Source organism: Oncorhynchus keta, chromosome 34, assembly GCF_023373465.1.
Source record: "Oncorhynchus keta strain PuntledgeMale-10-30-2019 chromosome 34, Oket_V2, whole genome shotgun sequence".
Taxonomy (NCBI): Eukaryota; Metazoa; Chordata; class Actinopteri; order Salmoniformes; family Salmonidae; genus Oncorhynchus; species Oncorhynchus keta.
Genome location: NC_068454.1, coordinates 47435873 through 47463833, shown reverse-complemented (window position 1 = coordinate 47463833; position 27961 = coordinate 47435873). Strand labels below are relative to the sequence as shown.

The 27961-nt window shown below is 41.2% G+C and overlaps 1 protein-coding gene across 5 annotated transcripts; it reads left to right on the top strand.

Annotated features, from left to right (window-relative positions):
- Positions 1 to 107: 107 nt before the first annotated feature.
- Positions 108 to 27755, top strand: upf3a (UPF3A regulator of nonsense mediated mRNA decay). Of its 5 annotated transcripts, none has more exons than XM_035750363.2 (11): positions 108 to 335; positions 4198 to 4304; positions 4698 to 4780; positions 7477 to 7575; positions 8040 to 8150; positions 8229 to 8284; positions 10687 to 10845; positions 13156 to 13289; positions 16883 to 17180; positions 22948 to 23040; positions 26019 to 27755. In XM_035750363.2, the coding sequence occupies exons 1-11, from the start codon at positions 195 to 197 to the stop codon at positions 26184 to 26186; spliced, it is 1449 nt and encodes a 482-aa protein (XP_035606256.1). In that variant the 5' UTR covers positions 108 to 194; the 3' UTR covers positions 26187 to 27755. The 5 variants fall into 5 exon arrangements, with proteins under 5 accessions (XP_035606256.1, XP_035606259.1, XP_035606257.1 ...); XM_035750366.2 differs by having other exon boundaries at positions 109 to 335; positions 4674 to 4780; positions 16883 to 17108; positions 22963 to 23040; XM_035750364.2 differs by having other exon boundaries at positions 109 to 335; positions 4674 to 4780; positions 16883 to 17168; positions 22963 to 23040.
- Positions 27756 to 27961: the final 206 nt, after the last annotated feature.

Below are 27961 nucleotides of genomic sequence, written 5' to 3'. Positions count from 1 at the left end.
ATTAACAACGTATTTTTTAATAGATATTTTCTCAAACTGATAAATGAGAAGTGCGCACGACATAAACAACACAGCAGCACAAGCTCTTGCGGACTGCGTCGTTGCTGAGGCATTGAATAATCGCGGTACTTGGTTTAGAACTCTCGCGAGGGGACATAGTGACTTCCACAGGAGAGGAAGAGAGATGGAGAGAGATGAGGTCTGAAAAGGACCAAATGCCCGGAGGCAGGGAGAAAAGTGTCGTCGAGATACAATTTAGAGACATTCCGAGGGAACAGGACGCCGTCTTTGTCAACTCAAAGCAGAAAGAAGAGAAGAAGGAGGTATTTACTAAGGTAGGCAGACCGCTGTGATGGCGTGCTTGTTATTGCAGTCGGCCGCAGATATGGACGAGGCAACATAATCGGCACCACAGGCAGCGAACGCGAGAGGTATGCTAAGATACAATTTATGCTTGATCCGAAACTGTTGTCGGTTCTCCTTATGGAGGGTGTGACGCATTTATGGAGCCTCTGGAAGGCACGCAGAGGCCGAATTGAGCTCTCTGTACTGCATCGCCATGCGCCTACCAAATTTTCTAACGATCTGCATTAGGTGCATGCAATATATGTCAACAACAACATACACTACATGACCAAAAGTATGTTGACACCTGCTGTTGAACAGTTCTTTCCAAAATCATTCAAATGGAGTTGTTTCTCCCCCTTTGCTGCTATAACGTCCTCCACTCTTCTGGGAAGGCTTTCCACTAGATGTTGGAACATTGCTGTGGGGACTTGCTTCCATTTAGCCACAAGAGCATTAGTGAGGTCGGGCACTGATGTTGGGCGATTAGGCCTGGCTCGCAGTCGGCTTACCAATTTAATCACAAAAGTGTTGGATGGGGTTGAGGTCAGGGCTCTGTGCAGGCCAGTCAAGTTCTTCCTCGCCAATCTCGACACACCATTTCTGTATGGACCTCACTTTGTGCATGGTAGCATGCTGAACCAGGAAAGGGTCTTCCACAAACTGTTGCCACAAAGTTGAAGCACAGAATCATCTAGAATGTAACTGGAAGTAAGGGGCCTAGCTCAACCATGAAATACAGCCTCAGACCATTTTTCCTCCTCCACCAGACTTTACAGTTGGCACTATGTGTTCGGGCAGGTAGCGTTCTCCTGGTATCTGCCCCCCAAAAAATACTAACTGATTTACTGGAAAGGTGCCATCTGATGACAGTGCCACGTTAAAAGTCACTGAGCTCTTTAGTAAGGCCATAATCCTGCCAATGTTTTTCTATGGAGATTGCATGGCTGTGTGCTTTATTTTATACACCTGTCAGCAACGAGTGTGGCTGAAATTTATTTTATTTTTTATTTCACCTTTATTTAACCAGGTAGGCTAGTTGAGAACAAGTTCTCATTTACAACTGCAACCTGGCCAAGATAAAGCATAGCAGTGTGAACAGACAACAACACAGAGTTACACATGGAGTAAATAATAAACAAGTCAATAACACAGTAGAAAAAAAGTGTCTATATACATTGTGTGCAAAAGGCATGAGGAGGTAGGCAAATAATTACAATTTAGCAGATTAACACTGGAGTGATAAATTATCAGATGGTCATGTGCAGGTAGAGATACTGTTGTGCAAAAGAGCAGAAAAGTAAATAAATAAAAACAGTGTGGGGATGAGGTAGGTCAATTGGGTGGGCTATTTACCGATGGACTATGTACAGCTGCAGCGATCGGTTAGCTGCTCAGATAGCAGATGTTTAAAGTTGGTGAGGGAGATAAAAGTCTCCAACTTCAGCGATTTTTGCAATTCGTTCCAGTCACAGGCAGCAGAGAACTGGAAGGAAAGGCCGCCAAATTAGGTGTTGGCTTTAGGGATGATCAGTGAGATACACCTGTAGGAGCGCGTGCTACGGGTGGGTGTTGCCATCGTGACCAGTGAACTGAGATAAGGCGGAGCTTTACCTAGCATGGACTTGTAGATGACCTGGAGTCAGTGGGTCTGGCGACGACTATGTAGCGAGGGCCAGCCGACTAGAGAATACAGGTCGCAGTGGTGGGTGGTATAAGGTGCTTTAGTAACAAAACGGATGGCACTGTGGTAAACTGCATCCAGTTTGCTGAGTAGAGTATTGGACGCTATTTTGTAGATGACATCGCCAAAGTGGAGGATCGGTAGGATAGTCAGTTTTACTAGACGGCGTGAGTGAAGGAGGCTTTGTTGCGGAATAGAAAGCCAACTCTAGATTTGATTTAAGATTAGAGATGTTTTATATGAGTCTGGAAGGAGAGTTTACAGTCTAGCCAGACACCTAGGTACTTATAGATGTCCACATATTATAGGTCAGAACCATCCGAAATAACCGATTCCACTAATTTGAAGAGGTGTCCACATACTTTTGTATATATAGTGTATCTGAAGTAGTAGGCCTATGTTTGAACAAAGTAATATGTATGTTTGCTGTACTATTGTATGCATGTAACGCTATTGTAGCTTATGCTATGTTGATAAAGTTGCAAAGGTATAGGCGGTGCACTTCTGCCCCAAAGAATGCCTACATCACATTGCTCAATTCAATGAACATACAGTGGGGCAAAACAAGTATTTAGTCAGCCACCAATTGTGCAAGTTCTCCCACTTAAAAATATGAGGCCTGTAATTTTCATCATAGGTACACTTCAACTATGACAGACAAAATGAGAAAAAAAAATCACATTTATTTGCAAATTATGGTGGAAAATAAGTATTTGGTCACCTACAAACAAGCAAGATTTCTGGCTCTCACAGACCTGTAACTTCTTCTTTGAGAGGCTCCTCTGTCCTCCAGTCGTTACCTGTATTAATGGCACCTGTTTGAACTTGTTATCAGTAGAAAAGACACCTGTCCACAACCTCAAACAGTCACACTCCAAACTCTACTATGGCCAAGACCAAGGAGCTGTCAAAGGACACCAGAAAGAAAATTGTAGACCTGCACCAGGCTGGGAAGACGGAATCTGCAATAGGTAAGCAGCTTGGTTGGAAGAAATCAACTGTGGGAGCAATTATTAGGAAATGGAAGACATACAAGACCACTGATAATCTCCCTCGATCTGGATTTCCACGCAAGATCTCACCCCGTGGGGTCAAAATGATCACAAGTACGGTGAGCAAAAATCCAAGAAGCACACGGGGGGACCTAGTGAATGACCTGCAGAGAGCTGGGACCAAAGTAACAAAGCCTAACACACTATGCCGCCAGGGACTCCAATCCTGCAGTGCCAGACGTGTCTCCCTGCTTAAGCCAGTACAGGCCATCTCCAGGCCTGTCTGAAGTTTGCTAGAAGAAGATTGGGAGAATGTCATATGGTCAGATGAAACCAAAATATTACTTTTTGGGAAAAACTGAACTCGTCGTGTTTGGAGGACAAAGAATGCTGAGTTTCATCCAAAGAACACCATACCTACTGTGAAGCATGGGGGTGGAAACATCATGCTTTGGGGCTGTTTTTTCTGCAAAGGGACCAGGACGACTGATCCGTGTAAAGAATTAATGGGGCCATGTATCGTGAGATTTTGAGTGAAAACCTCCTTCCATCAGCAAGGGCATTGAAGATGAAACGTGGCTGGGTCTTTCAGCATGACAAGGATCCCAATCACACCGCACTGGCAACGAAGGAGTGGCTTCGTAAGAAGCATATCAAGGTCCTGGAGTGGCCTAGCCAGTCTCCAGATCTCAACCCCATAGAAAATCTTTGGAAGGAGTTGAAAGTCCGTGTTGCCCAGCAACAGTCCCAAAACATTTCTGCTCTAGAGGAGATCTGCATGGAGGAATGGGCCAAAATACCAGCAACAGTGTGTGAAAACCTTGTGAAGACTTACAGAAAACGTTTGACCACTGTCATTGCTAACAAAGGGTATATAACAAAGTATTGAGAGAAACTTTTGATATTGACCAAATACTTATTTTCCACCATAATTTGCAAATAAATCCATTACAAATCCTACAATGTGATTTTCTGTATTTGTTTTCTCATTTTGTCTGTCATAGTTGAAATGTATGTATTCAAACAACCAAGCCACACAGTACAAATTCATTGATTTAAGAGTAAATTCCATCCAACTATTAACGTGACCATGAATGTCTTTGGTGTCTTGCCAATTTTAGTGTAATTTCAACCCACTATTTTGTGTTTGTGCATGTATGTCCTTCTCGGTTCCAGGTAGTAATAAGGCGACTTCCACCCAACCTTTCCAAGGACCAGCTGGAAGAACAGCTCAGTCCTCTTCCATCCTTTGACTACTTTGAGTTCTTCCCTGCAGATCAAAGGTGAATATTTAGTAGGATACTCCATGTGTTGGGACAGGGTGCCTGCACAGATAATTGTTTTTCTCAGATCTGCATCGGGTGACGCCAACATCGTGATGTTGACATTACCCACAGATATTAAACAATTGGCTTCACCAAACCTTGGTTTGTGAAGTCCATACCGCCTTTGCTGTTAATGCCGATTCAGCCTGACTGAATGATTTCTAAATGATCTTGCTAAAACACTAGCACAGTAATCTAATCATTAGGTTACCACCTAAAATCAGGGTGTAACAGAGAATATGTCATCATCACTCTTTTAACTCCACATTTTAGATAGGCTGCTCTTGATGGAATGGCTTTCTAAAACAACCTGTTAATTCCATGCAGCCTCTACCCACACTTGTTCTCCAGAGCTTACATCAACTTCAAAAACCCAGAGGACATCCTGCTCTTCAGAGACCGCTTTGATGGCTATGTTTTCATTGATAACAAAGGTATATTTTTTATGTACACTACCATTCAAAAGTTTGGGGTCACTTAGAAATGTCCTTGTTTATGAAAGAAAAGCAAAACATTTTTGCCCATTAAAATAACAACAATTTGATCAGAAATACAGTGTAGACATTATAAATGTTGTAAATTACTATTGTAGCTGAAAATCTACATAGGCTTACAGAGGCCCATTATCAGCAACCTTCACTCCTGTGTTACAATGGCACGTTGTGTTAGCTAATCCAAGTTTATAATTTTAAAAGGCTAATTGATCATTAGAAAACCCTTTTGCAATTATGTTAGCACAGCTGAAAAATGGTGTCCTGATTTAAAGAAGCAATAAAACTGTCCTTCTTTAGACTGGAGCATCAGCATTTGTGGGTTTGATTACAGGCTCAAAATGTCCAGAAACAAAGACCTTTGCAAAGAAAAAGCCATATCTCAGATTGGCCAATAAAAAGAAAAGGTTAAGATGGGCAAAAGAACACCGACACTGGACAGAAGAACTCTGCCTAGAAGGCCAGCATCCCAGGGGACGCCTCTTCACTGTTGACGTTGAGACGGGTGTTTTGCGGGTACTATTTAATGAAGCTGCCAGTTGAGGACTTGTGAGGCGTCTGTTTCTCAAACTAGACACGCTAATGTACTAGTCCTTTTGCTCAGTTGTGCACCAGGGCCTGCCACTCTTCTTCCTATTCTGGAGATTCTCCATCGATCTTGCTTTTTAGTGCAGGACTAGGCTTAATCTATGTCTGGGAAACCTATCCTAAATATTTCCTATTACCAATGTGTTAATAGTGCTTAGTAGTGTTTGCACAATGTTTTTGAGCAGATAGTCCTGTAGGTAGAAGTACTGTGCCTTTGGAAAGTATTCAGAACCCTTGACTTTTCCACATTTTGTTATGTTTACAGCCTTATTCTAAAATGTATTACATACAAATAATTCCTCAGCAATCTACGCACCATAACCCATAATGACAAAGTGAAAACACGTTTTTAGAATGTTTTGCTAATTTATATAAAATAAAAAACAGATACCTTATTTACATTATTCAGACCATTCGCTGTAAGACTCGAAATTGAGCTCAGGTCAATCATGTTTCCTTTCATCATCCTTTAGATGTTTCTATGACTTTATTGGACTTCACCTGTGGTAAATTCAATTGATTGGACATGATTTGAAAAAGGCACACACCTGTCTATGTAAGGTCCCACAGTTGACAGTGCATGTCAGAGAAAAAACCAAGCCATGAGGTCGAAGGAATTGTTCGTAGAGCTCAGAGATAGGATTGTGTCGAGGCACAGATCTGAGAATGGGTACCACAACATTTCTCCAGCATTGAAGGTCCCCAAGAACACAGTGGCCTCCAACATTCTTAAAAGGAAGAAGTTTGGAACCACCAGGACTGGTTGCCCCAAACTGAGCAATCAGGGGAGAAGGGCCTTGGTCAAGGTGTACAAGAACCTGATGACAGAGCTCTCGAGTTGATCTGTGGAGATGGGAGAACCTTCCAGAAGGACAGCCATCTCTGCAGGACTCCACAAATCAGGCCTTTATGGTAGAGTGGCCAGACAGAAGCCAAACCTCAGTAAAAGGCACATGAGTTGGAGTTTGCCAAAAAAGCACCTAAAGACTCTCAGACCATGAGAAACAAGATTCTCTGGTCTGATGAAACCAAACGTGAACTCTTTGGCCTGATTGCCAAGCATTACGTCTGGAGGAAACCTGGCACCATCCCTATGGTGAAGCATGGCGGTGGCAGCATCATGCTACGGGGATGTTTTTCAGAGGCAGGGACTGGGAGACAAGTCAGGATCGAGGCAAAGATGAACAGAGCAGAGTACAGAGATCCTTGATGAAAACCTACTCCAGAGCGCTCATGTCATCAGACTGGGGTGAAGGTTCACCTTCCAACAGGACAACGCCCCTAAGTACACAGCCAAGACAAGGCAGGACAAGTCTCTGAATGTCCTTGAGTGGCCCAGCCAGAGCCCGGACTTGAACCTGATCGAACATCTCTGGAGAGACCTGAAAATAGCTGTGCAGCAACACTTCCCAGCCAACCTGACAGAGCTTGAGAGGTTCTGCAGAGAAGAATGGGAGAAACTCTCCAAATACAGGTGTGCCAAGCTTATAGTGTCATACCCAAGAAGACTCAAGGCTGTAGTCACTGCCAAAGGTGCTTCAATAAAGTGCTGAGTAAAGGGTCTGAATACTTATGTAAATGTGATATTTCAGTTTTTTTGTTTTACAAATTGGCAAACATTTCTAAACCTGGTTTTACTTTGTCGTTATGGGGTTTTGTGTGTAGATTTAGAGGGGGAAAAACTATTTTATCAATTTTAGAATAAGGCTGTAACTTAACAAATTCTGGAAAAAGTAAAGCGGTCTGAATACTTTCCGAAAGCACTGTAAATAGTGGGTAGAAGTATAGTGCTGCTGGATATATATAATGCAATTAAACACATCCTCAATGGTCAACGCTCAGTGTTTTCTTGTGATGCCTCTTTTTTGTGGTGCTTTATTGTGTGTGTGTGTGTGTGTGTGTGTGTGTGTGTGTGTGTGTGTGTGTGTGTGTGGGCTCTAATCTGTCATGAGACAGGAGGGTTTCACAACCCCAGATGCCATGGTAATGGTTTGATCATTGTGTCAGGTGTTGTCTAATGATGATCTGTCTCCATGTCAATATTTGCTCAGGCCAGGAGTACCCAGCTGTGGTAGAGTTTGCACCCTTTCAGAAAGTATCCAAGAAGAAACTCAAAAAGAAAGATGCCAAAGCCGGAAGCATTGAAGAAGGTGGGTGCTGGACCTGTCTTTTTTTTTTTAGAAACTATTCAGCCATATAGCCTGGATGCCTGATTGTTTCTGCATTCAATGTCAAAACATGTCGGGACTGGCAAACACAGACTGGAACCCATGCCACCCTTTACATTTATAGTATATGGGGTTTTAGCCCTCTCATTGTACTTTATGGATTTATTTTAGCATCTGATAAATAACGCAAATAAAAAAAATCTGGGATGTAGTGAAGGATAAACGCACACAAATGCAGATAACAAACCTTTCTATTTTCTGAATAGAGATACATACCTATTACACCAAATGAACGTATTTAGCTATGATAACATCCCCTCCTGTCATCTGAGGCTTTAACCCTATATTTTACCCCCCTTATTCTTTACCACCACATCCTTGGTAACAATGTGACTGATGGACCTCATCCCTCTTCTTGACTCATCCTAATCCTTCTCCCCTCGCAGACCCAGAGTACTGTCGGTTTCTGGAGAACTACTCCTGTGATGAGGAGAAGTCCATGGCCAACCCTGAAACCCTGCTGGGAGAGATAGAGGCCAAGACAAGGGAACTCATAGGTACTAGGATCAATCAGTCAACCAATAAGTCAGGCATTCAATCAATCTGACTTTGCATTATATGTGATTTAATTTCAGCCAAAAGAACAACACCTCTTCTGGAGTACATCAAGAATAAGAAACTTGAGAAGCAGGTAAGCGCAATGTAACAGTGAAAAATAATGTGTTTATAGTTGTCCATTGTGGACTCTTATCCAGACATACAGTGGTTCCTCAATTAAAAGTTGCGTTATACCACGGTAAAGCCAAATTATGCTTGATCTGAAAATGTGGTCGGAGGTGCCGTATGGATGGTGTAACGCAATTACGGAGTCTCCGGAGTCATAGAGAGACCAAATTGAGCTCCGTACCACATCGCTGTGCACCTCTCAAATTTTGTAACAATACGGAGTGCTCTGTATAGCTCCGCATTGACATAATTGGTTGACGGTGGGAGGTCCTGTACAAACTCACTTCCTTGACAATTAATAATGTTCTGTACTATGTATTATGTTATGTTTCATGTGGACCTCAGGAAGAGTAGCTGATGCTTTTGCAGCAGCTAATGGGGATCCTAATAAATACCAAAACTTCCAAAAGTATGTTTGCTCTGACTTCTGCGGAGGCCACATCACCAGTAAATGCTGTGGCCAATGCAGACGTCGGATTGACCATGCAGCGCCTTTTATAGGCCGAAATCTGATTGTTTCTATTCATTTGTGATCATTATATCCTGGCCTTTATTTACGATAATTTTAGTTGTAGAAGGTTCTCTTATTCACAGCACTGTATGGGTTTTGACTGACAGCCATTCTAAACTTCAGCACTGTGTGACAAGATGCCCCTATCTCTCCCGCTAATTGGGATACTTTTGTATATTTGTTGTGTAAATGAGGGAGGGATATTCTGTAAATCGAGATGCCACTAGATGTTTATTTCTATTGTTGTTATCTTTTCGGTAACATTCCATAAATCTATTCATTCAGAAGGTCAAAATCAATAGGCACACTGCGCTCGCTCCTATCCTCGTTCAGATGACTGCATTTAGCGGTAGCCTAAACTGTGGCACAAATTGGGGTTTTAACATCTTGCCGAGTTATTGGTGGTGTGAATGTTTCTGTCCGAGAGTCTCTCCTCTCACACTATAGAGGTTTGCAAAAATACAGCTTCGTAGTGAATTACCATGAATAAAAATAAAGAGCTATCTCATCAGCCCAAAAATCAGTTGGCGGGTGGTCCTGGAGTTGAGCAAGAGAGGGGAAAAAAAGTATACTTGTGCCTTATAGCCCATTATATAAACAAAGAGTGGGTCCTTGTGGAGAGGGAGCTATTGATCACGGAGTGGGACAGTTCCCAGCACAAAACTGCAGATAACAGCTATTGTGGAAGAGGGATGTTGTTGATTTCCTATCGCTTCAAAGAGGCCACACTCGCTGTTGAGGCAGGCAAACGGTAAAGTGTCATCTACAGCTGGATAGGCCTACAGTATATCTAACTCTTAAAAAAACAAACATTTTTATCAACTGAAAACGTTCATGACATAATTCTACCAATCCTACAAGCGTTTTGGCTCGAAGACGTTTTGGCTCGAGAAACTTACAATACAACAATGCAGTAAATACATTGATCATCTCGGCAACATTTTACCCATGATCATGGAGTGGAAGTGCAACTTAAATTTAGTTCAAATGCAGTTGAAATAAACATCTGCATTTTAAAACATACTTTTTTTAAATCATTATTTTATTGACATTAAGATGTTGATGAACAAATACTGTAGATCAGGGGTGTTAAACTCATTCCATGGAGGGCCTAGTGTCTGCAGGTTTTGGGTTTTTCCTTTCAAATAAGACCTAGACAACCATGTGAGGGGAATTATTTACTAATTAGTGACCTTAATTCATCAAATCAAAGGGAGCCTTGAATAAGTAAACAATAAATAAACCGCAACATGTTGGCTAAAGGAATTGCATTCACGAATAAATGCAAATGTTTTTCATCTTAGAACAAATAAAACATTCTTTATAAATTATTTTTGTGTTTGTGTTGTATGGTAAAAAATATTGTTCACCTGTTTGATACAAGTCTAAAAATAGAAATCAACTCGGCGTCAAGGGTCTATTGATATTATACTATGACAATGTTTCAAAATAACAGAATAGCATGTTTTGAGTATTATTTACCCCTGCTTAGTAGCCGAGGCTATATGGCTGTACCATCAATTTATTAATTTGGGGGTCCACACATATATATTTTAAGACTATAATGGAATATAACATTACATTTTTTGTTTGTCTTTCAAGAGGCAATTATCAGTTTCTATCACCCATTCATCAATGCAAATCATTCAGTGAGAAGAGAGACAAATTAGCACCTGGGTACCAGGGCTTTACTCCGAACCCAAATGCATAATCAGTGTTCTAGCTCCCCCTTGCAGTGACGCAAAGTACCACACTATACCACAATCTAGCTCTGTGCTCTACAGCATAAACTCAAAACTTTTAATTTAGGAACCACTGTAGATTAACTCTCACTATGAGATGCCATTTTTCTGCAGAGGATAAGAGAGGAGAAGAGAGAGGAGCGTCGACGCAGGGAGATGGAGAAGAAACGCCAGAGGGAGGAGGAGAAAAGGAAGCGGAGGGAGGAGGAGAGACGCAAACGCAAGGAGGCGGATAAACTGAAGAAGCTGTCGGAGAAGGAGATCAAGATAAAGGTGGTCACTGGTTCATTTTGAGTGGTATATGCACATTCACTAAATTCAAGAGTTTAGGAAGCCCTTTGTGTGCTGGGTTTTGTTAGTTTTAAGTATTAGTTAGTTAGTTAGTAAACTTGGGACCGAGAGTTAAAGCTGCAATCAGTAGTAAAAATAATAACAAATCGCCCTCCCAGCCGGTTTCGGTAAAAAACTGAGGGATGGGGCTGGAGAAATGTAATCGCTCTCAAATTCATAGTTCTAAGGATGACCAAAATGTGAGTTTAGTCATATTTTGATGCTATATACTGTTTGTGTACATTTACTTTGTTTACAAACATTGGAATAAAACAAACATATACAGTTGAAGTCAGAGGTTTACATACACTTAGGTTGGAGTCATTGAAACTTGTTTTTCAACCACTCCACACATTTTTATTTTACCTTTATTTTACTAGGCAAGTCAGTTAAGCACAAATTCTTATTTTCAATGACGGCCCAGGAACAGTGGGTTAACTGCCTGTTCAGGGGCAGAACGACAAATTTGTACCTTGTCAGCTCGGGGATTCGAACTTGCAACCTTTCGGTTACCTTTCGGTTACTAGTGCAACGCTCTAACCACCTAGGCTACCTTGCCGCCCTTGTTAACAAACTATAGTTTTGGCAAGTGAATTAGGACATCTACTTTGCATAACACAAGTAATTTTTCCAACAATTGTTTACAGACAGATTATTTCACTTATAATTCACAGTATCACAATTCCAGTGGGTCAGAAGTTTAAATACACTAAATTGACTGTGCCTTTAAACAGCTTGGAAAATTCCAGAAAATGATGTAATGGCTTTAGAAGCTTCTGATAAGCTAATTGACATCATTTGAGTCAATTTGAGGTGTACCTGTGGATGTATTTCAAGGCCTACCTTCAAACTCAGTGCCTCTTTGCTTGACATCATGGGAAAATCAAAAGAAATCAGCCAAGACCTCAGAAAAAAGACTGTAGACCTCCATAGGTCTGGTTCATCCTTGGGAGCAATTTCCAAACACCTGAAGGTACCACGTTCATCTGTACAAACAATAGTACGCAAGTATAAACACCATGGAACCACGCAGCCGTCGTACCGCTCAGAAAGGAGACACGTTCTGTCTCCTAGAAATAAATGTACTTTGGTGCGAAAAGTTCAAATCAGTCCTAGAACAGCAGCAAAAGACCTTGTGAAGATGCTGGAGGAAACGGGTACAAAAGTATCTATAAGGAAGAAGCCACTGCTCCAAAACTGCCATAGAAAAGGCAGACTACGGTTTGCAACTGCACATGGGGACAAAGATCATACCTTTTGGAGAAATGTCCTCTGGTCTAATGAAACAAAAATAGAACTGTTTGGCCATAATGACCATCGTTATGTTTGGAGGAAAAAGGGGGACGCTTGCAAGCCGAAGAACACCATCCCAACCTTGAAGCACGGGGGTGGCAGCATCATGTTGTGGGGGTGCTTTGCTGCAGGAGGGACTGGTGCACTTCACAAAATAGATGGCATCATGAGGGAGGATAATTATGTGAATATATTGAGGCAACATCTCAAGACATCGTTCAGGAAGTTAAAGCTTGGTCGGAAATGGGTCTTCCAAATCAACAATGACCCCAAGCATACTTCCTAAGTTGTGGCAAAATGGCTTAAGGACAACCCGGTCACGGTATTGGAGTGGCCATCACAAAACCCTGATCTCAATCCTATAGAACAGTTGTGGGCAGAACTGAAAAAGCTTGTGCGAACAAACTTGACTCATCCACACAAGCTCTGTCAGGTGGACTGGGCCAAAAAGCTTGTGGAAGGCCCCCCCAAAACGTTTGACCCAAGTTAAACAATTTAAAGGCAATGCTACCAAATACTAATTGAGTGTATGTAAACTTTTGACCCACTGGGAATGTGATGAAAGAAATAATAGCTGCAATAAATCCTTCTCTCTACTATTATTCTAACGTTTCACATTCTTAAAATAAAGTGGTGATCATAACTGATGTAAAACAGGGAATTTCTACTAGGATTAAATGTCAGGAATTGTGAAGCTGCGTTTAAATGTATTTGGCTTAGGTGTATGTAAACTTCTGACTTCAACTGTATTTTGGATTCTGATTGGGTAGAAGAGTTGAATTCAGCTCATGAGGCATTTTTTATGGATTTTTCAAGAATCAAATATCACTTATAAGTCAAAAAATGTATGTAGCAACTGGCCATTTAAGGCTTAAAGAAAGAACAGATAGTTAGTTACTGTGTTGTGCAAATAAGTGTTCGTAGTTTTTGGGTAGTAAGTGTGTTTTGGGCTTGCCTCAGCTCCTAAAGAAGAGTGACCGGGACGATGACATGGACTCTGACAGGCTCAAGGACAAAGGGGACAGTGGGGATACGGAGAGGGCCAAGTGGGACAAACCCAGTGGACAAATGAAGTTCAAGGAAGCCAAGGACAAGTAAGTACATTTTTTAAGTGAACTATTCATGTAGATAACTCTGTTTTTTTTCCCTTTTTTTCTCAGTTATAACAAACCAAAATTGGAGTTAGCTTGTGGTGGGATGTTTTCTATGCCTTTAAGCCATTTTCTCACCAACTGCATAGCAATCTTTTCATCCGAATTCACAAAAAATACAGATTCAGATTTTGACGCACTAAACCATTCACATAAAATCTGATGCATATTTCCTTCCACTTTTCCAAACAATTTGTATATCACCAATGCTGCCGTGGTCATTCTCAGTACTAATATGCTGTTCATAGTAGCTGGAGAGGATGAAGTAATGAGAAAAATAATACACTACTGGAAAAACAATATGCAACTGAAAATATTAGGATAGGCTATTCATCTATAGGATGGATCATGACCCAATATGTTATTATTGGCTATGTTTCATTCAGTGGCACATTTAATTAGAGAGGAAAAGTAAAACTGGCACCTGTCATCATTTCTCACACATACAATATGCTGACCATCATGATGCTTGCTAACTACAGTTTTCTTTCTATCTGATTAAAGAGATGAAGTCCAGACAGGCTAGGTCTATTTTATTAAACTATATGAATGGACATAAAGAATGAATGAACTCATAGCCTACACATATACCCACCTGCCCACAGACCGAAAAGGACCCATCAATCAAAGCCTCCTGCAGCGCATCTTACTCAGACACATAAGCAAATCACATTTATCCATTAACTTCGAAGTAATTTCTGTTGGATATCAAAAACTAGTCTACGTTATAGAGTAGTGCTCAATCAATGAAGCCTATCATTAAAATTGATTAGGAAAGTTTTAAGTGGGCGATATAGAGACAGCGTTGATATAGGCTATATGAAGATGAAATTGACAACCATTAGAAAATAACACATGCATTCAACCTTTCCATAGCCTAATGATCAGCCATTTTTTTTAAGCAGTGTGGTTATTTTGACACTTCATTTTAACTTGAGTGTTTTATCTAAATCTGTGCAACCACTTATTGATTAGGGTAAACGCCGACGGATTTTGTCTGTCTTTTAGGGTTGCTTATAGAACAGGTGATCGCCTAGATTCACTTTAGTAGGTCTATCAAAAAAAAGAAATATATGCTATACGAATGATTCATTAATATATTATTATGCCCCTGCACAGACTCTGTACTGGTACCCCATATATATATATACTTGGCTATATATATATATATATATATATATATAGCCAAGTTATCATTACTCATTGCTCACATGTTACTCATTACTCACATGTTATTACTTTTTTATTATTTCTCTTTTCTCTCTATTTTCTCTCTGAATTGTTGGGGCCTGTAATTAAGCATTTAATTAATGTCTAACTTACATGCTGACCAAACTGGTCACGTTGATTTTGTTCACTCACAGGTTGAAATATCAAAACAAACTCTGAAACAATTATATTTATTTGGGGACAGGTCAAAAATCATTCAACTTTTACTTGCTGTTGCTAGCTAATTTGTCCTGGTATGAAAGGGGGATACCTAGTCAGTTTGTCCAACTGAATGTATTCAACTGAAATGTTCTGCATTTAACCCAACCCCTTTATAAACATTGAGTTGTTATTTGACCTGAAATGCACCAGGTCCTCAACTCTGACAATTAATCCACAGATAAAACTGTAAACATAATTTGTTTCTAGTCATCTCTCCTCCTTCCTTAAGGCTTATTTTTCTTCGTTAGACTTTATATGGCGGTTGGCAATCAACTTTACAGCAACCTACTGGAGTGTGCACCTAAGTTCATCTTTCAATCACCCACGTGGGTATATGCTCCTAAAAACCAGTGAGGAGATGGGAGAGGCCGGACTTGCAGCACGTTGAGCGTCACAAATATAACCCATTTCTATTTTAGCGCCTGACCATGCAGACGCTCGCTGACGCCCGCGAGCGGTATGGGTGCAATGATTGAATAACGTGTGTGTAAATGTATTTTGCGACGCGAGCGGTGTAGTCAGCATGTTACACAGCTCTCTGTCTTCCCTTCATGCGCAATTCATGCATCTCTGCTGGCAACTCGACTTTCTCTTCCCCCTCTCTCTAGCTCTTGAATAAGCAACCTATATTGACAATGAACAGCAATATAGTTTGAAACGTATTTCATGCTTAGGCCTATTCGAGGAGACGAGCATAGATCGATCCTCTTGGCTACAGCGTTGGTAATGAACTGGCAGGGACGTTTGAATGGCGAGAGCGACGTGTAGCTAGTGTGATGTGATCAGATTGGCTATTGATACATTGCTGCACTGATGTAATGTTAATGTAAAAAAAGGCAGAGAAATGTATTAATTCATTCATTCACACAACGAAACCCACAGACCTGTCAGTGGCAGTGCGCGACCTGTCAGTGTCAGTGTCCCAGATAACAATTTCAGCTTATAGACGGTTGGCTGACAAGTTCATGCAAATTATTTGCGCGCATCAATGTGGCCGGAAGCCGTGCTTTGTTATGATTCTGAACAGTCAGATAGCTAGCAAAAATAACAAGGTCTGCCATGTGGGGAATCGATGGTGGCTCATTTCAGCTAGTTTTATCTTGTTCTTGACACCATGTCTTGTTTTGAGGTGTTTTGACTGATTTCATGTCAATGCTAATGCTAATATAGCTAGCTAACCAACAACTGTAAAGATCTGTTTGAGAGAGTGCTCATTGTGCAAATGTATTTGTTTTCAATAAACATTTGGAGATTAATTATAGTTGACATATTGTCAACAATCTCAGCCAACTGTCTGTTTTGCCCCATAGTTGTCAGCGCAGTGGTTGTTGCTAAACAACCAACCCCTATTTTCACATGTGAAAGCAAAAATCTATCCAGTGCTGAATAAATATTTGACGGATTGCAGCAGGACAATATTTTTGTTTTATTGTTCTTGTTTTATTTAATTGCACCAAAGAAAACAAGTGATAGACAACAATACAGATTTTAAAAAATGAGACATGGGCCTCCTGAGTGGCGCAGTGGTGCCAATAGAGATTCTGGGTTCGAGTCCAGGCTCTGTCGCAGCCGGAATATTCTTGTCTCATCGCCCACTAGCGACTCCTGTGGCGGGCCGGGCGCAGTGCACACTGACACGGTCGCCAGGTGTACGGTGTTTCCTCCAACACATTGGTGCGGCTGGCTTCCGGGTTGGATGGGCATTGTGTCAAGAATCAGTGCGGCTTGGTTGGGTTGTGTTTCGGAGGACGCATGGCTCTCGACCTTCGCCTCTCCCGAGTCCGTACGGGAGTTGCAGCGATGAGACAGGACTGTAACAACTACCAATTAGATACCACGAAATTGGGAAGAGAAAAGGGGTGGGGAAAAAACCACGAGGTGCGCGTATACATTTTTTTCGTCCAAATCACGGACTTGGTGAGAAAGAGCCTTTCACTTTGAGCGAAACTTCCTTTTCACAGTGGGATGCCAACTTTGGCCATGACCCACCTACAACCTTACCTTTACAAAACAAATGTTTCTATTCAGGGCCAAGGTCTTAAACTGATACCACAACCCTCCAGTGTGATAACCATTCTAACTGTTCTTCCCTTTCCTGCCACTAGGGGTCAGATGGAGAGCGATAAGGGAGAACACGGCCGCAGGCAGAGAGACAAAGACCACAGAGGAAGAGACGAGGAGAGGAAACGACAGCGCCACCACTATGAGTTTGACAAGTTCATACGGCGCAAGGAGGAGACCAAGTGGGGCAAAGGGTACTGCCAGGACCGGGCCAAGAAAGATGGCCACCACCACGGCTCCTACTCCTACTGCCCCAGTACGGGTGACAAGGTGGGTAAGGAGGACAGGGAAGGCATTGGCGCTAGCAGGAAGGACCGCACCCGGAACAAGGTGAGCGACAAGGTGAGCAAGAGAGGTTCTAGTGTTGGGGTAGGTTGTTCTTTTTGCGGTTAATTGTTATTGAAATAACATTGGTAATGTACAGTAGGTTACGTTTTACATTACAGTGCCTTTATTACTGTGTAATTATTCCTGTGCGTACACTGTAAAAAGTATTGTTGGGGTGGCAGGGTAGCCTAGTGGTTAGAGCGTTGGACTAGTAACCAGAAGGTTACAAGTTCAAACCCCCTAGCTGACAAGGTACAAATCTGTCGTTCTGCCCCTGAACAGGCAGTTAACCCACTGTTCCCAGGCCGTCATTGAAAATAAGAATTTGTTCTTAACTGACTTGCCTAGGTAAATAAAGGTAAAAAAAAAAACCTTTGTTGTTGTTGCAAGGTTGGATTCGTTTGTACTTTTAAGTATTTTTAAGTTAACAAAGGTTGTTTTACATTCTTGTAATATATTCAGTTTTTTTTAGAATATAACCCCACCATACAGTGGTTTCTCCTTTAAAAGTTTTGAGCTTACACTGCGGGACTTAGAGGTACTCAGCGTCACAGCTTCATTGCTCCTGACCACCACAAGGGGGAGTTAGAGAACTCATTATGCATTTGGGTTCAAAGGTTTTTATATGACCAATCATATTGAATGGTTCCAATGACGAATTTGACGCGGGCCACCCGTCCCTGGTGACTTCAGCAAAGATGGCTGACAAAACATTACTGGAAGCAAAGTGTATGCAGTTATAACATCAAAACGAGTCAAGCAAAACAATTACAATTGAGAGGAATATGTTAGTTAATGTAAAGACTAACGATTGTGAATACTTTTTTGTTATAAAGTTTAATTTACCAAAATCTCTATTTAGCAAGTTTTTCCCCCCCAGCCATATCCAATACCAGGTGTATCAAACTCATTCATTTTTAGCAAGCAGGGAGCAGATTTTCAAACCCTCAACATTCTTGCCTGAAGTTCAGCATGCTATTGACTGTGCCAAATGTATTCATTTGGGTTGGGGTCGATTGTGGCTAAAGACACTGGGTCAATTGGAATCTTTAACGTGGAAAGGGGGAAAAGTATTATTATTAGTTTTTCACAAGCATAGCAGGATGGGCTATTAGCTGAACAATAGACTATTCAACCTTTACTAAAGAACTGTCTAATTGCCGAGCTTGGTGTGAAACCCCCTCCTCCCCAGCTTGCAACAAATCATTTTCAGGACTATCTAGAAAAAGCAGCGGAGATGCGCAATAGGTTTCTAAGAGGAGGCTGTTCTCCACAATGTGTGGATGAAGCTCTTAATTTGGCATTGGGGAAACCACGACAATGAACTGCTACAAAAAAGACCCGCTAAAGAACAGTCTAATGTTCACAACCATATATACTTTGAACACGCGAAAAGTGGGTGATGCGGTCAAGAAACACTGGCATGTTTTATTTACGCGATAAATTGGTCCATGCCAACTGCCAGTCACAAAAGAAAATCAGCCAGAATGTTTTTGGATTTTCACCCTCCAGACATTATTTCCCAAAGGTCTTAATTATGAAATGCCTATGTATGTTACGTTGTAAATTTGAACATGAATTATGCCCCTATTTCAGATTACTCTGTTTTACTTACACGGGACCCAATGATTTATGAAAACTTGCTTGTTAGGTCGATGTCCTCATTGTGGTTTTACAGACGTGTTTAATACGTTTTATGTGAACACTTTATTTGAATATTTATGAAATGGATATTGTTTTATTTGGTAACACTTATTTGTTTTTCCTTTGCCTCCAACCCCTTTCAATTTGTGGAACGGATGTGGGTGTGGCTAGGTCTACATAAGGGTGCTAATTTTAAAAAAAACTCAAAAGATCTGACGAAGGCTGTGAGGCCAATACGTAAATCTTATTAAAGATCAGTGATACGATCAAGAGCAGTGTGCGGGTTCCTTCTTCTTTTTCCTCATCTTTATCCCGCTGTTGCCATGCACCTGCAAAAAAGATAGCTCAGATGTGCGAGTGCCTTTTTGAATTTTGAATTTTACTTTACAAACAACAAGAGGGCTTTAATTGGAGTCTATTTTTTCTGAGCCTAGACCTATATAAAATAACTTAACTGGCTGAGGTAGGCTATGAGGCTTTATTAGGCCTACTTACAATTGCAACCGGTCAAAAATGTAGCATCCTACATCAATCATTTAAAGAAAAAAAGGCTGCACGTTCGAACTAAAACAATTTAACTAAAAATAAAGTGCACATTTGTAATTCCCAAAATCTAAAAGTAATTGAAAAGGTAGATACAAATTATGTGTGACATTGTGGTTACAATAAAGAATGTAGCCCATCATGCAAATGATTCCTATTAGCAGGACAATATACTTTTTATAGCCCGGCTACTGTTGTTAAAATCCCTCAACTTGCAATGTATTCGATGCTGAAGTACTCTAAAGTGTTACATTTCTAACTAAAAAAAGCATTTATTTATCAACATCTTTATGCTTTCGTTAATCTTCTTGATCTTCTTCCTTTTTCTGTAGCAATTTTGAGCAAATTGCTCAAGGGCCACGGTTGATTCGTCTGTGAAGATGACATTATTGAATGTCTCGCCAGCTTTGATCTGGGCCTGCAGGACGCAAAGTTCTTTGTTTGTCAGACGAATCATTGGGTCGAAACTACAGAAAAGTACAAAACAAGAAAACACACATAGTTAATGTTCTGAGAATTAAAAATAGATTTCTTACCGAGCCGTGATGCCTGCAGATTACAGATTGCCTTTGCCGATCGCTCATCATCTTCATTCATCAGTGAGTCAATCGCTTGAATCGTCATTGACTCACTCACGCGTTGAAAAGGAACGAGATGGCGTCACAATCCATGCCAGGCACACCTGTGAGCTCTGGAACTCCACCTCTGACAGACAGAGTCAACATACAGAACGTGGCAGGTTCGTCAGGTCGTCGGTTCACCCTGACATTTCCATTCCTCTTCTGACAACAGAACTTGACCAACTGCTCACCAGGCACAGCAAGGGTCGCCCGAACCGTTATGCTGTTTTACATATTCCAAGGATATGTAACCGAAGAGATACCACGAGTAGGCACAGAATACATAGCCGTTGTGGTTACAACTTTGTTCCAATACTTCTGTAAATCAGTGATATTTTTTTCCCATAGTAATTCATTATGGATCCATAACAAAATCAACATCTGCATTTTGAAATATTTTTTAAATAATTATTTTATTAACGAAATGTGTTAGTTTATTAGGCACTTTGCAGTCTACAATACATACTGTAGTTAACATGGGACTCTTTCAAAATGCAGATGTTGGTTTAGTTATGGATCCATAATGAATTACTATGGGAATAAATATCACTGATTTACAGAAATATTGGAACAAAGTTGTAACCACAGCGGCTATGCATTCTGTGCCCACTCGTGGTATCTCTCTTCGGTTACACATCCTTGGAATAGCAGAACAGCATAACGGTCCGGGCGGCCCTTGCTGTGCCTGGTGAGCAGTTGGTCAAGTTCTGTTGACAGAAGAGGAATCTAATGAAGGCAAACAATTTAGAATCCTCCAGTCCTGTAGCCTACTCCCAACCGTCATGGTGTACATCGCCGTATTTTCCATTCCATCCTAACGGAAACCCTGAGGGTTTTGTTTTTCGTTTTTCTCTGAATAGAAACACCATAACATTAATAAAATGAATTAAGCCAAATTTCTTAAAATCATTCCCATATTCTATGTTATTACAAAAAGGTTTTAAATTCTCTGGTAATGCCAATACGGAACACGATAAAATGCTTCTCAAAGATGCCCTCTGGTGGTCAAACTAACAATAACTTGCAGTAACAAAAAATGGTTGAGAATTAAATGCAGTGCCACAGAATGCTGTGGCAGCACACAAGGTGTGCCACAGTAAGATGCAACTTTTAAAGGAGGAACCACTGAAAACATTTCCAGTTGCTTGTCACGCAGCATGTATACCCAAGTCTGTGTTTCGTCAGCTGTGCAGACAGTGTTATACTGTTGCAGTGGAGACATTTTTATTTGAATACAACTTTATTGTGCGCGAGAAGATGATTTACAGCATAAGTTGATCGTATGTACTGTCATCCTACATCATGTTGAAAACAGTGAAAATTACAGTACATACAGTGGGGCAAAAAAGTATTTAATCAGCCACCAATTGTGCAAGTTCTCCCACTTAAAAAGATGAGAGAGGCCTGTAATTTTCATCATAGGTACACTTCAACTATGACAGACAAAATGAGAAGAAAAAAATCCAGAAAATCACATTGTAGGATTTGTAATGAATTTATTTACAAATGATGGTGGAAAATAAGTATTTGGTCACCTACAAACAAGCAAGATTTCTGTCTCTCACAGACCTGTAACTTCTTATTTAAGAGGCTCCTCTGTCCTCCACTTGTTACCTGTATTAATGGCACCTGTTTGAACTTGTTATCAGTAGAAAAGACACCTGTCCACAACCTCAAACAGTCACTCTCCAAACTCCACTATGGCCAAGACCCAAGAGCTGTCAATGGACACCAGAAACAAAATGGTAGACCTGCACCAGGCTGGGAAGACTGAATCTGCAATAGGTAAGCAGCTTGGTTTGAAGAAATCAACTGTGGGAGCAATTATTAGGAAATGGAAGACATACAAGACCACTGATAATCTCCCTCGATCCTGGGCTCCACGCAAGATCTCACCCCGTGGGGTCAAAATGATCACAAGAACGGTGAGCAAAAATCCCAGGACCAAGTGAATGACCTGCAGAGAGCTGGGACCGAAGTAACAAAGCATACCATCAGTAACACACTACACCGCCAGGGACTCAAATCCTGCAGTGCCAGACGTGTCCCCCTGCTTAAGCTAGTACATGTCCAGGCCTGTCTGAAGTTTGCTAGAGAGCATTTGGATGATCCAGAAGAAGATTGGGAGAATGTCATATGGTCAGATGAAACCAAAATGGAACTTTTTGGTAAAAACTCAACTCGTTGTGTTTGGAGGACAAAGAATGCTGAGTTGCATCCAAAGAACACCATACCTACTGTGAAGCATGGGGGTGGAAACATCATGCTTTGGGGCTGTTTTTCTGCAAAGGAACCAGGGCGACTTATCCGTGTAAAGGAAAGAATGAATGGGGCCATGTATTGTGAGATTGAGTGAAAGCCTCCTTCCATCATCAAGGGCATTGAAGATGAAACGTGGCTGGGTCTTTCAGCATGACAATGATCCCAAACACACCGCCCGGGCAACGGAGTGGCTTCATAAGAAGCATTTCAAGGTCCTGGAGTGGCCTAGCCAGTCTCCAGATCTCAACCCCATAGAAAATCTTTGGAGGGAGTTGAAAGTCTGTGTTGCCCAGCAACAGCCCCAAAACATCACTGCTCTAGAGGAGATCTGCATGGAGGAATGGGAAAAAATACCAGCGACAGTGCGTGAAAACCTTGGGAAGACTTACAGAAAACGTTTGACCTCTGTCATTGCCAACAAAGGGTATATAACAAAGTATTGAGAAACTTTTGTTATTGACCAAATACTTATTTTCCACCATAATTTGCAAATAAATTCATAATAAATCCTACAATGTGATGTTCTGGATTTTTTTTCTTCTCATTTTGTCTGTCATACTTGAAGTGTACCTATGATGAAAATTACAGGCCTCTCTCATCTTTTTAAGTAGGAGAACTTGCACAATTGGTGGCTGACTAAATACTGTTTTGCCCCACTGTATGCACCACACATAAGAACATTACATATCTACATGTTACTCCTATTAATCCAGGCTTGTGTCTCTCAGTCTGTGTTAGCCCATCAGGACAGAGGGACGTCCCAGTCAGAGGGGCCACACCAGATAGGAGGGGCTCTGCCAAACAAGGTACAGTCAGCTATCCTTTCCACAACCAGCTACGGTACAGCTAGGCTTTCTACATGGGTGATGAGGGGGGGGGGTTGCACTTTTGGGAGTAATTTATTGTGCCAGGCAAGCTCAATTAAAAGCAGATAAAGAAAGACAAAATACTTTTTAAACCCAGGTCTGATCGGTGGGGGCCGGAGGTTGGGGCATCTGCTAGTACAGCAACATATCAACATCTAACAATGTGCTTTTGATGTAATTTGGAGAAAAAAAATATTAAACATCTTCTCCAGAATCACTGGAGCAATCCGCACCAAATTCGTTATATAGCATCTATGGATACGCATCTTCAATATTTCCAAGACTGTAGCTGAAACAATATGGCCGCTATAAGCCAATGAGCTTGCATGAATATTTTTTTCCTGTCCAACAGTACCACCATGCTGCCGAACTGAACCATACTTTACAGGTTAGCTAGATTCATATCCCTAAGCATTTATGACAAATTGTATCACTCTGACGCAAACAGAACAAGACATATAAACGTCCCCATTATAGCACCACTGTGTCAATCTCAATGTGATTGCATATTTTGAGTCTTGACAGTGTTTAGAATATAAATGTGTATTGGTCACTAACGACCATGTGGTTTGAGATGCTAACCTGGAACATATTGTGTTGAGAGACATTGATCCATAGATGCTATATATTACATTTATTCTAGATCTGTCCAGGGTACCAGAGTAGATGTCATTTAAGTGTTTTTCACAAAATTCAAAATGGCAGAAAATCCATTATGGTGGACCTTAAGGGTTCATGAGGCAAATGTGTTCCTTGTGAGGAGAGGGACCAATGTATCGAATTATGAGCTGAGGGGCGTGACCTTTTAAAGGTTGCATTTTCAATCGCTTGTTGTAGCGCGACCATGTGGCTAATGGCATTGCATCAGTGGGTGTGGCCCATGGCCATTTTACCATCATGCAACTTTACTTCCTCATAGGCCTTATTATCTCACGGGAATATATATATTTTTTTCTCACCAAATTTGCAGAATTGGTATAATAATAATGACGAGAAATACAAAAATGGTTTCACCAGCTTCACTGCTTGAACCACTAATAATCAACGGCAACAAATACAATAGGATTTCACCAGCTTAGGTGCTGAAGCCCTAATAATAATAAACTCAGCAAAAAAGGAAATGTCCCCTTTTCAGGACCCTGTCTTTCAAAGATAAATCCAAATAACTTCACAGATCTTCATTGTAAAGGGTTTAAACACTGTCTCCATGCTGTTCAATGAACCATCAACAATGAATGAACATGCACCTATGGAACAGTCGTTAAGTCAATAGCAGTTTACAGACGGTAGGCAATTAAGGTCACAGTTATGAGGCCTTTGTACTGACTCTGAAAAACATCAAACAAAAGATGTCCAGGCTCCCTGCTCATCTGTGTGAATGTGCCTTAGGCATGCTGCAAGGAGGCATGAGGACTGCAGATGTGGCCAGGGCAATACATTTCAATTTCCGTACTGTGAGACGCCTAAGACAGTGCTACAGGGAGACAGGACGGACAGCTGATCGTCCTCGCAGTGTGTAACAACACCTGCACAGGATCGGTACATCCGAACATCACACCTGCGGGACAGGTACAGGATGGCAACAACAGCCTAAGTTACACCAGGAATGCACAATCCCTCCATCAGTGCTCAGACTGTCCGCAATAGGCTGAGAGAGGCTGGACTGAGGGCTTGTAGGCCTGTTGTAAGGCAGGTCCTCACCAGACATCACGGCAACAACGTTGTCTATGGGCGCAAACCCACCATCGCTGGACCAGACAGGACTGACAAAAAAGTGTTCTTCACTGACGAGTCAAGGTTTTGTCTCACCAGGGGTGATGGTCGGATTCGCGTTTATTGTTGAAGGAATGAGCATTACACCGAGGCCTGTACTCTGTAGCCGGATCGAGGTGGAGGGTTTGTCATGGTCTGGGGCGGTGTGTCGCAGCATCATCGGACTGAGCTTGTTGTTATTGCAGGCAATCTCAACTCTGTGCGTTACAGGAAAGACATCCTCCTCCCTCATGTGGTACCCTTTCTGCTGGCTCATCCTGACATGACCCTCCAGCATGACAATGCTACCAGCCATACTGCTCGTTCTGTGCGTGATTTCCTTTCCCCTCCAAGACAGTAATGTCAGTGTTCTGGCATGGCCAGCGAAGAGCCCGGATCTCAATCCAATTGAGCATGTCTGGGACCTGTTGGATCAGAGGATGAGGGCTAGGGCCATTCCCCCCCAGAAATGTCCGGGAACTTGCAGGTGCCTTGGTGGAAGAGTGGGGTAACATCTCACAGCAAGAACGGGCAAATCTGGTGCAGTCCATGAGGACGAGATGCACTGCAGTACTTAATGCAGTTGGTGGACACACCAGATACTGACTGTTACTTTTAAATTTGCACATTATTCCATTTCTGTTAGTCACATGTCTGTGAAATTGTTCAGTTTATGTATCAGTTGTTGAATGTTAAGTTTGCTGAAAATAAACGCAGTTGACAGTGAGTGTTTATTTTTTTGTTGTTTATATGGGACTTATATAGAGCTTTTCAATTACCCAAAGTCGTTTAATTAATTAATTAATATAGACACTCCCATTCTCAATGAAAAAAATGTAGATAGTACAGAATAGGCACAAAACTCTGACAATATCAGAATCTTACAGTAAACTTAGACAGGTTTCATTTTCTTTCTGTCCTGAACGTTATTCACTTACTGTAAATAGCCCTCTTATGGATGATTTCCCAGACAAAGATTAAGCCTAGTCCTGGATTAAAAGCACTCCCAATGTAGAATCTCCATTGAAATAGTTTTTTTTGTCCAGAACTAGGCTCAATGTGTGTCAAGGAAAACAACTCTGATAGTTTAGCAGCCATTTTGCTTGTTGTTGTGAACCAGATTGTGTCGCTTTTTTCTCCCATGTTCCTGCCTCCTCTCCATACAGGACAGACCGGCCATGCAGCTCTACCAGCCTGGCACTCGCAAATGCATGGGCTCAGCGAGCAAAGGTTACGAGCTCCCCATCGGCCAGTCGCCAGAACACGTTGCGGTAGATCACTGCTATGAGGCCATTGCCATGGGAACAGGCTCGGAAAAGAGTAGTGAAGATTAGTCCAGTCCGTAGTCCGCTCTGATAGGCCTTTCACATTCTTTATGCGTATTGGGCTGCCAGATTGTAGGCTTGTGCATTACTAAACAACACGCATGTGCAAGGCTTTGGGGTTGATGGAGCTGCACTCACAGGTCACATCATTTGAACTTTCCGACACTTCTGCATCAAAACCTTTGTGCAAATAATGTGAAAGGCTTGTAAGATTGGCCTGCCCTGACAGGAGGAGGAGGGTAACAACAATCAAACATTCCCAGGACATAATGGGAACATTTTCATTGTGTTCCCATTTGGTTGTATACTGTGCATCACAAGAGAATGTTCTCTAAGCATGATGGGACCGAGGTTATAGGAAGTTGTTTGTTTCTTGCCTGTGTGTTATTCCCATCTTGGTTCACCCTTGGGTACAATAGCACAATAATGACCTTCATTCATTATGTTTTTTTATTTTTTTTACCCTATATGTACAGTTGTTTCATGACAGGATAGTTAATCCGTGGTGTTTACACGTCTGGTACATTCACTCATTTCAGAAACCACTGCCTGATAACAGTTATTTATATATATGTTATAGTTATATTTTGTATATTCCACATGAGACATTGTGTCATTGTTTTAATGAGAGCGTACCTGAGGCAGCACATTACAAGCCAGTTTCCCAGACACAGATTACGCCTGGAATAAAAAAGCATGGTCAACGGAGAAGCTTTTTAGTCCAGGGCTAAAATGTATCTGTGTCCTGTAAATTTCCCCTATGTGTCTGTCTACTAAGGAATATCTCAGCAAGTGAGATCATATTTATAAGCCTTTTTAGTGATTCCATTTGACTGGGATGTTTTTCAAAGAAAGTCTATAGATTTTATCACAACGAAAATATATGAAGTAGTGAGAATTATATTTAAGATATTCAAAATGTATTTGCAGTGTTGGATGTAGAACCTTTTAGAATATATTAAGCAAATAATTGTGTGTGCATATGTGCGTGTGTGTGTTTCAGTGTTTTGAGTGTGTGATAGGAGACAGAGAATAAAATGTTTAGGTTGTCAACAATATGCTTTGTCAATTGTTCCCTTGTATAATGTGACTTATGACAATTCTTACATCATCGAGTTTCTAGTTGTCATAGACAGTAGCTATTTGTGTTAGGAAACAAGGTGACGTGAACTGTCTTATAAAACAGTATTTCACACTTGAGCCAAGAAGAACAACATTATTCATCATGGATTGAGAGCCCAGAGTTTTTCCTGGTCAGGTTACACAATCAACAAAAACTTCTGCCACTTAAATGTCATGATGAAAAGGAGGCAAAATAACATTAAAGGTGCTGAGTTTGATGCTGTTCAAAGTCTACATTTTCTAAACTGTTTGCACGGTTTTCTACCAAATTGTGAACTGTTGATTCAGCTGATTCCTGAACTGCAGTATGTTATGTTATAGATATGTGTAACATGCCTTAGATATTTTTTGCACATGACAGTAAAATCACATTCTGGTTAAGACACTTTCCTTCTGTTTGTTGTTTGTTTTCATGCAGAGATTTGAAAAAAAGTTAAATAAAATTATCCAATAGAGGTTTTCCTGTTCCTCGATTTAATTAATAATTTTTCTGTTTGGAAAAAACAAGGATGTCCACTTCTTTTATGACTAGGAGTACATGTATAATATCCACTCAGTAATATCTTAATATTTCCATTACACTTTCTATGAATACACTCTTCATGATGAGTACATTGTAATGCCTCATGGGCTATGCATACTGGCATTATGGTGCTCAACAT